The sequence below is a fragment of the Labrus bergylta genome, chromosome 18, assembly GCF_963930695.1.
Source record: "Labrus bergylta chromosome 18, fLabBer1.1, whole genome shotgun sequence".
Taxonomy (NCBI): Eukaryota; Metazoa; Chordata; class Actinopteri; order Labriformes; family Labridae; genus Labrus; species Labrus bergylta.
In genome coordinates, this window is record NC_089212.1 from 11,424,246 (window position 1) to 11,434,036 (window position 9,791).

Consider the following 9,791-nt stretch of genomic DNA (forward strand, 5'->3'; position numbering starts at 1 on the left):
CGGGGTGGAGATAACGTTTAATGATGACCAACAGCCCATAACTTTGAGTGTCGACACAGGTGCTTTGTATGAAGTGGTTCTACTGGTTCTATTCGAATGGAGTGACAGACGAGGACAGTTAATGATGAATGGACTTAAGCTTGCAAAGTGCTTTTCTTCACACATTGCTGGCCGAGGCTGCAATGTGAAGTGTCCATCAGTATTAACTAATCCCATTACACACCATTCAAACGCAGCAGCTAGAGCAACTTGGGGTTCAGTGTCTTGCCCAAGGACACTTCAACATGTGCCTGAAGGAATGACTTCCATTTTAAAGGACTTTCGAAGTCCTTTAAAATGGAAACTTTTTTTGACTTATTGTAATTTGTTATGTTTTGCCATTAACAACTTTCTCTCAAACAGAGTTAAAAAATACTTAAGATGTTATCCAAGGACGCTTCAACATGTGCCTGAAGTTTGACACCAAGTCAAACTTGACTGTTAAGTTTGATTTGGTGTTTGCCAATCAAGGTAAATGTCTTCCCATCAGGGGGAGGAATTTACCTTGACTTTTACCTTGACCAGACAATTATGGCCTGGCTTTTTTAAATTTTCATTTGAGAAAGACTTGGCCAGTCGCTCTGGTATCTTAGTACCTTGCACAAATTATTTGCTCCTGCTATTCATTAAAATTCTTGACTGGTAAAAAAGATAAACCTCTTTTAAATTTGGCAAAGAAATGAAAACAAATTTGGTAGAGGAAAAAAGGGAAAGAGACTTGTTTTAAAGCAGCCATCTTTACTTCAGTCTGGAAACAGAAAAATTTGATTGCATAACAGTCCACGGTGCTCTTTTTGCCCAGAATTAGCCAGATTCCAAATGTGAGCAAATAATTCAAACTTGCCTCACACTCACACACAATCAACAACAGGAAAGCAACAATAATGAGCCAACTCATTTCAAAATAAACACACAGGCAACGACAAGTGAGACAGCAAACTTTTGGCACTTCAGCAACAAGAAGCAGAAATTAATTTTTAACACACTAAAAACATTAATATATAAATAATTTGTAGTACATAATAGTAACATCATACATTTTAAAGTAAATATAAATTCAATTATATTACTATTTTACCAATTGAGCTATCTTAAAATACATTCATATACATCAGTGCAACAACTACATTTACAACATAAATTTGCCAACAACATGCAAGACTGACAAAGTAGTTCATAACTAGCAAGTAAAAGGCACCAGTTTCAAATAGTCACAGATAAGCAGTAAAGTGATCACAGTTATGAATCTGAATAAAAAGTGATGCCTTCAGTTGATCTGTGTGACTTCTCATACGCTAACCCAGACTTCCAGACTTTGACTACTGATTTCCTCGGTAACTTGCCCATTTGAATTGATATCATATTGTATTTTTCCAGGGAATATGGCAAAATGGTCCAATTAGAATATGAAAATTTTCAAACTGGCAACACAAACATGTTCTACCTAATTCCAATAAAAGAGCTTTCAAGTCCAGAAGAAAGCTTTAGTAAACGTTTTCTAAAGTATAAGTGAAGTCATGGTTAGAACTTAGTAGGTGTTTTAAAATGGTTTAGAATTGGATGTTTTGAGCTTTATGAACTGATAAAGAAACAAAACATGTATAAAACACCCCTCTCAACTCAAATATCATTAATCGGCAGAAAGAATTAATATACAGTTAAAGTGACATCACATGGCTATAATATCATATAGGCCTAAACGTATTGCATCACTTGGGGTTTTCTTACTTTTCAACCCATGTCAGGACACTTTTATGGTTTGAAATACTCTTCTTATATCCTCTGCTGCTAAAAGCCAGAATGAAATGTCCCTTTGGGCTCCTGTACTTCTGCACAGACACATCCAGTCTATTTGGTTTCTGAAGACGTCTCTCTGTCTTTAATTCCTGTCTTGGTGATTCTCTGAGCTATCCCATAGGGCACGTGGCATGCTACTGTCCCCATTTCTGCAGCACCCTCCACATGAAACATCTGGTCATCAAAAAAAATGTGCGGCCTGATCTTCTCAAGCATGGGGCCTTTGGGTGCCCCTGCCAGAAACAGAGCCTCGTCAATTTCCAGACCCCAAGAGCGCAGAGTTTTTAGGGCTCTGGTACCAGAACTGGCTGCGCTGCGAGCTGTCACCAAGTAGGTCCGGATAGGGCAGTCCATGCGCTGGCCTTTGCCATAAAACTTTTTTTGCAGCTTTCCCAAAGCCTCCAAGAATCCTTTCAGTGGTCCCTGCAGAAAGTAGAGCAAGAAAATTAGCTCACAATCTCCAAATCTTAATTTATATAAGGTTCATTGGTTATAAAATCTACATAAATATATGAATCTCCTTACAAAGTTAATGATAAACTGTGCTTTAAATACAGAGTTTGCAGCTGCTTTTTTTTATAGTTAGTAGATGTGGAGGAAAATATAGATACCGTTATTTGGCCAAAGAATAGTTTGACAGAGGGATAAAAGAAGAAGAAGACAGCGGGATAATGTGTAAAAGTTTTCCTGCTCAATAATGTGATGTTTTTGGCATTTTAGGTATGCTTATTTCCTGTTTTGATTTTTAATTTTTTTCTTTAGTTTTACATACTGTATTAATCCCTTAGGGAAATTCTGGTTTACACTTTATTGAGAAACACACATGCACAAACAGGACCTGTGGACATGCATTGGTGGAGAGATGTCTCAGGAAGTGACCTGGCGCCTCTCCAGCAACCAGACCACTTCAATATTTTTGTCCGCACCAGGACTTGAATGGCTACCCTCCCGTTTCCAACCCAAGTCCCCACAGACTGAGCTACTGTCGTCCCAAGTTGAAGTTGTCTGGTCAGTATTTCTTGGCTGGTCACTTTTTGAAGTAAATATCAACATGTGTGCCCCATTTACAAGTGACCTTTGGGCTACAATTTTGTCATATTTAATGCTAAATGATGGTCAAAAAAAATCAAAAATCAAAACTAAGTTGTAGCACACCAGAACTCCAACTTGGGTTTTGAATGGATCCTAAATGCACTGAAGTCATGATGTCACTGTGTGTACACTGTACATGGTCAAGAGGCTTGTTCTCGTGCGCTTTCTCGTGCTCGAAGAACTTGTCCAGTCCATGGGCTTTGTAAATTCGCTCCGACTCATCAGAGAAGAGGACGGCATCTCCATCGAAGGCAACACGCAGCTGAGTCTCTGACACTTCTGTGATCTTCTCCTGGGTGAACATGGTGGCTGCTGCAATACCTGCATGTAGCATTACAAATCAAGTTTTTGTATGTTCATTATACATAACAGTAGCATTTTTAGACTAGTGCAACATCTTCTTAGTACCATGTACCTTCCTCCAGAGCTTCTCGAACCTTGATTGGATCAGCAGACAGGTAAAGGTTAGTGTGGTAGGCCTTTAAATATCCTATTGGACTGTTTCCGCCTGTCATGCAGAAACGCTCGATGAACAACTCTGCAAAGAGGAGAATTACAAAGTTTAGAGTATCATGAAATTGAAATGTGTCAATACTGCCTCTTCGTGGATTGTGGCTGTATAGGAGATATATCAAGAAAAAGGAAGTGAAAAACCCCCAGAGTGTCATGAAAGAAAATAGCCTGAGATCTTGGCTCAGTCAGTGCAGATTTTTCCACTTGGTTTCCCTACATCAGTGGGCGCTTGGTGTTAGACTGCCAAACCCCCTGCAAGGAGAAAAAAACGCAGATCCCCAACTCCCACCCCTTTTTCCCTGGGGTCATATGTGGTGTGTTGACCATGAGAAAGATCCCACTATTTACAACTGTGAGTCCCTTTTATGATTAAAAAAAAGACCCTGATTTTTATCATACCAGGATAACACAAGTCGCTGAAGTATTTAATTGATCTCTATTTGAAAAATATTTGGACTCTATTTAACAGCATCTTTTCGGATATTGTTTTCAAACAAATAGTTCAATTCTAGATGTTTTGTCGTTGTCTTTTAAAAATAGATTCTGTGTCATTGTGTGTCCTTGACATGATAAAGATAAACTTCTCCCGCATGCCCTCCCTCCTCCCCCCTTGTCAATACTAATATTAAATAGCTTCTAGACAATTACATTTTTCTTTGTAATTCTTCCTATTATGAAACACAAGAAGTATTTTGTGATATTTAAGTGGATTGTATGTACATGTTATTATTTTATTGTCTGTGTGACCTTTGGCACTTTCCTGGGAAGGACACTGGGTCACAAGGTCTCACAGTGCGGGAGTGGAGAGGACCAGCTGTGAGGACCAGAGCAGCTACAATCCACACAGTGACGGCACATTGCTTGATTCAAGACCACCCACAGTGAATGAGTGAGTGTCTCATTCTAGGGAAGTGAAGTAGGTCTTGCTAATTTTTTTCAGGAGAAAACCCAAATTCTTTCAAGTCTGTGCTACATCAACAATTAAATGTTCAATAAATTAGACTAACTGAACTGTGCCAACAAACCCCATGAAACGACCAAAATAATGCTGAGAACTGTCAACCACCCCAAGACCTTTCATTACTACTGAAGATGTAGGCCTAGGTCAATAATATATATGATCAGTCTTTTCATATCTTTGCATTTACCTCGGATCTCGGAGTTGGGAGTGACGTCACACCCGAGTTACCTGAGTTCCAGCTACAAATTGGTGACAAGTCGAATAAGTAACATGGACGTACCTTTGTTTTGTTAGCTAATACCTGTCGATAACAAACCCATTATGTGATAGTTTGTGCGCAAAAATAATGTGGCAACATGTCCTCAGATAGAACTTGCACAATACTATACTATCGGTGTGATTGATTTAATTACATAAAAAGAGGACTATTATGCTAAACACAATAGGTACATCTTAAACGTTATTGTTTGTGCATGTAGCAGCCATGTTGGATTTTAACTTGAGCTGCTGAAGGTTCTCCGAGTTCCCAAGTCAGAATTCCAACTTCAGGGGCATTCCTGATGAAGTTTTAGACCGGCAACTCTGAATGTCTGACTTCTGAGATCAAATGGAACTCACCTACTAAATACTTCTGTTTACTTCCTATATAGAGTCTCTTGCTATTATCCACCTTTCCACTAGATGCCCTTCTACTTTCTCCCCAGTTACACACCTGTTACCAGTTATAATCTGGCATGAGGTAACCCCCACATGCTCACCTGTGTCCATTCAGCCACCAGCTTCTCTCATTCTATGCTGAACCTTTCCATTGGTTAGTCAGCACCCTTGTTGTGCTTTGCTGCTTTCTTGTTTTGTATTTTCTCTTTGCTGTTGGACCAATAAAGTTTGGTGGTACCACTTTCAACGATGCTTTAATATTTCATAAATGCTCTAAAAAGTTTTTTTGAAAGAGCAGGGGCTGCAGCTGAAAGAACAAGCCTAAAACTGCCATACACACAACATAAGAATATAGGCTAAATCTGAGCAACAGGTTAAATGAATACCCCATCAATGCCCTAGTTCACCTCCATTTGAACATTTACAGTCTGTGGTTATTTGCCAGCTATCTAGCTGAGGCTATATTGCTTTTGGCCTGTATAATGTTTTTAGTTTATTAAGTCCCTAACTTGTGTTTTTTTCCATCTAGATGGTAATTTTTGGAAATATACATATTTAGACACTTTTTAATGCTGTAACGTTTCCTCTACTATGACCTGCCATAGCTGTTTATTTATTGACTGCTCTTTTTGGAAGTGCTTGTGGCGACCAAATATTGACTAAAGAAGGTTTTTTTTTTTTTTACTTGTGATCTATCATGTTTCTGTTATTGATCATGTTTAAGCCTTTGGGCTTTAAGTTGGATTCACAACTTTTCTGTTTATTTATTCTGATCTGATCTGATGAAGGTGGTTGGTTGCAGACTTGCAGCAACTCCCTATTCAAGATGTATAATTTAAAAACATCATTAATGGATATCTATTCACATTTTCATAATTCCAGACTCTGAAGTATGAAATGTACTTTAGCAGAACTTTTTTTTAAATCAGTCAAACCATCTGAAAATGAAGCCATTGACTTGATTGCCAAGAGTGTTGAATGCTGCAGATGATGCAAGCAGCTCGATAGCTTAGCCTATAGCACAAAGTCTGGAATAAAGGTCAAACAGCTAGCTACGCTATATTCAAGTGCAATAAAGTTTGCCAATGAGCCCATGAAGCTCACTTATTGACACGATAAACAATGATGAAGTAAACATCATGAGTTGCATGGGTTTTTCTAATCGTGCTCTTAGCAGGTTAGAATATAAGCACATTTTCCAAATTGTAGAACTACTACTACTTAATTTCTTTAAAGACATTTAGAAATTACAAATCTTTTGAAATGTCGACTTTTCATTAGCCAACATTTGTTTCAAATGATTTATCTTACTTGAGACGTTTAACATTTTTTCACCTTATAGTTTTTGTTATTGGTGAAATTTGCTGATGCTCTTATTTTAAGAAGATTTAGCAGCGTGGGCTAAAGGCTACACCAGACAAAGTGTGTTACACAAACAAGCCGTTGTCTTTAGTGTGTTTCAGTTACTCACGGTGATGATTGATGGTATTGATGAGTCTTAGGCCGACATATGCGTGGTTGTTGGTCATGAGCACGACATCAAAAAGCTCCTCGCTTTCAGGGTAAAGCTCCCTCAGCTGAGTGTTCACAGCCTCCAGAGCCTGGCAACACGACAAACAATGGTTTTATGTTAAAAACGAAGAAACGAAACAAAATCACTGCAGTGGGGCTGGAAGCATGCGTTTGTGTGTGTGTTTAAGTGCGTAGGTGTTTAAACCTTATTACTCATTCACCGCCTCCAGAGACACGACCCAACATATAACACAAGACATTTCTCTGCAGTGAGGTTGATGTAGTGGGTGTGCTTGTTTCTCTACCTCTTCCCTGACTCTGACTCTGACCTTGACAAAGGAGAAGGCAGGTCCTGGGCTGAAAGGCTGCGTTTCATGCTCCACCTGATACTTGATGTACTCCTCCATGCCTTGTTGCTCGTAGATCTGTTGCTCCTTGTCCATGTTGAAGAGTACCCGTGCAGACACAGCGATGGTGATGGCATTTTCTGGCTTTGGCTGCAGGACAGAGTTCAGACATTCTTATATTACACACACACACACACACACACACACTGTCATATTATTGGAATTGGGGGAGCTGATGTTTTTTTTTTGTTGTTTAAGTAAAAAGTAATGACATTTTTTTCATATTTGCTGCCTCCAGCAATTCCAAGTAAAAAATAAATGATTCAAAGGCTTTATTGCCTCTGCCTGGTATACAACGGAGTGTGAACAGGATGACAGAACAGAAGTGACAGTGATATGAAATACTTTCCTCTGCAGGACTCTGATAGTGCAAACACACATACCAGACCATGTTAACTCTTTGGAGACAAGGGCAACAGCACAGAAGACAAGCCACAGTGTATGAAAAGAACTATGTTTTGACTGATCACTTTGTTAATCTTTAGAAATTCCAATTATTTTTACTATGTTGAATGGTAGACTACTTAAAATAGATACTCCAAACATTGTACTTTCCAAGATTGCACACAAATAAATCTGTGAAAATGTAAGTTATTTCAGCCTGACACCTGGAAAACTAAGATGTGCTGGGTTAAAAAAAAGTCTTCCCTAAATAAACTTTATAAAACAAACAATTGTATTCATCAAAAACCTATGACTGAGACATCTCTGTACATCTTGCAAGTTTCCAGTGCTAAACTTGTGGTAAAGTTTTTGTATTTTGCTGCACACTTTCCGAGTAAGGAAATCAACACGAGCTGATTTACAGAACACCCTGCATCTGATCAGAAACAAGAAATGAAACAATGAAACCTCAGAGAGCCTCTGTATCCTGTTTCAGCTGACCTCAACTCGGTTTAACTTCAATTTCATCGAGGCTTCAAATGCAGCACTTGCCAGTACGCATGGTGTCAACCCTCCTGTTGTTTTTGACCAGCTCTAGACTTTGATCAAGTTTAGCAGTCTCTTATTTAATCATGTCACATCAGCCACAGTAAAACTAACAAGCCTCCAGTGAGCTAACAAGTAACAGCAACATAGTTCAGCTTATAGAAACTTGCAACCGATGCTGCATAAGGAAGGCTGTATCGATACTCACTGGTTTAGGTTTCCTGGTGGGGGTGGAGGGTTTTAAAACCACACTATCCTCCAAGTGGGTTCGGTTGTCCTGTCCACTGACGGTCAGAGTTTGACCGTTGTTAAGACTCATCATATACTCTTCGACTCACTCTTCTCTTGTTTCCCACAGGTCCACACTGAGTCCTAGTGTCCCTCCCCCTGGATCGCTCTCTTTTCTAGTTTCTTTCTCTTTGGCTGGAGTCCCTAGAAAAACTCCTTACTCACTCTCTCTTGCACATTCACAATTTAAAATTCAGCCCTGGTACACTCAGGAGATGAGATCAGACTGAATGCAGCAGCAGAGCCATTCTGATGAATGCAGGGAAAGCAGAGGAGTGAGATGTCTCACAATGAGAGAGATTCTGCTAGATTTAGCATCCTCTTATCTCCAGCATCATTCATGTTATAGTCCTTCTTCTTCCTCTTCTTCGTCTTCTTCTCTTCTCTTCTTGTCCTTTCCTGCGTGTTCCTCACACACACACACACTGCTGACTTCAAGCCATTTTGCATCCTCCCCCTTTTAACCCTTTTTCTGCAGCTCCAGCAGCAGCCGAGCGTGTGATTTAATGTTTGTGACATGTGGCTGATGCACCATATTTTATGTTTTGTCAAAGCTCTTGAGTGTCTCTTATTGCTCATAATCAATTCATGCTGCAATTCTTCTTATAGAGAGGTGGAGTCTTAACAAAGAGGTAAAACTATTTTCTACATGACTTTAATAGATCACTTAAATGGAGGTTGGTTACTATTCTTATTTTGTATACTGGTATTATTAGCAGATCAGGGTATTGTGTCTCTATGTGTTCTTGTCTCTCACTTGAATGCTTTCATTTCATTTCCCTGCTCAGCAGTGTGGGAAATGAGGTCCATCCTCGGTCATTTATCCCCTTCTGTGCACCTGATGATAATTTCTTCCCATGTAAACCCCTGCAGGATCTTCGCATGGATTGAATTACGGAGCAGCAGTCCCAGTTGCCAGGCAACGGCAAGGGAGTCAGACAGGCAGGCAGATCTACAATCTGATTGGCTGTCGGGACACCAGACTGCATATATAGCCCTCCAAATATGGCATCGATGAGAAACAGGCTTCTGATGCAGGAAGGAAAGATGAAAGTAGCTTTGATGAGCAAACACAAGCGAGGAATAGAATTAGCTTTGCTTTTATCCAAACAAACAGGCAGCTTAGTTACTACAGATGTTTTCTGGGAAGAAGATACTGAGCAGACATTCATGCAGGGACTTAAGGAACAAAAGGATAACTGCTTCTATGAGGGTCATCATCTTAGCTAAAGCTAGCAAATACTGACCTGTTGTGTATATGGTGAATAGATTGCTCACGCCATTGATGACCAACAGAATTGGTGAATTAAAAAGAAAATGTAATTAAGAAATGTAATTTTTTATAATGTATCAAATAACTTAACACCAGGGTTCCATTTGATCTATTTGATACTACTCGAGGCAACATATATCACACCAACATTTATAACTGACAAAATAATGTGTCTGGATGTACGACACACGCTCCTGCAGGGTCTCCAGGGACCAGGCGCAAAGAGCTTTTATCGATTGAACTGAGGACAGCTAAGGATCGTGTGTCTTTTATTGTCTGAAACCTGAGGAACTGTAGATGCACACAATCTTTTTTTCCCTTT

General features: G+C 39.4%; 1 protein-coding gene across 1 annotated transcript; it reads right to left on the bottom strand.

Moving 5' to 3' along the window:
- Nucleotides 1-757: 757 nt before the first annotated feature.
- LOC109981390 (cytosolic 5'-nucleotidase 1A) lies at nucleotides 758-8,634 on the bottom strand. Its single transcript, XM_020630147.3, has 6 exons — nucleotides 8,117-8,634; nucleotides 6,901-7,068; nucleotides 6,531-6,660; nucleotides 3,344-3,466; nucleotides 3,065-3,249; nucleotides 758-2,259 (listed from the first exon to the last, which is right to left on the bottom strand). Exons 1-6 carry the CDS (start codon nucleotides 8,228-8,230, stop codon nucleotides 1,888-1,890), a joined length of 1,092 nt encoding a protein of 363 aa, XP_020485803.2. The 5' UTR covers nucleotides 8,231-8,634; the 3' UTR covers nucleotides 758-1,887.
- Nucleotides 8,635-9,791: the final 1,157 nt, after the last annotated feature.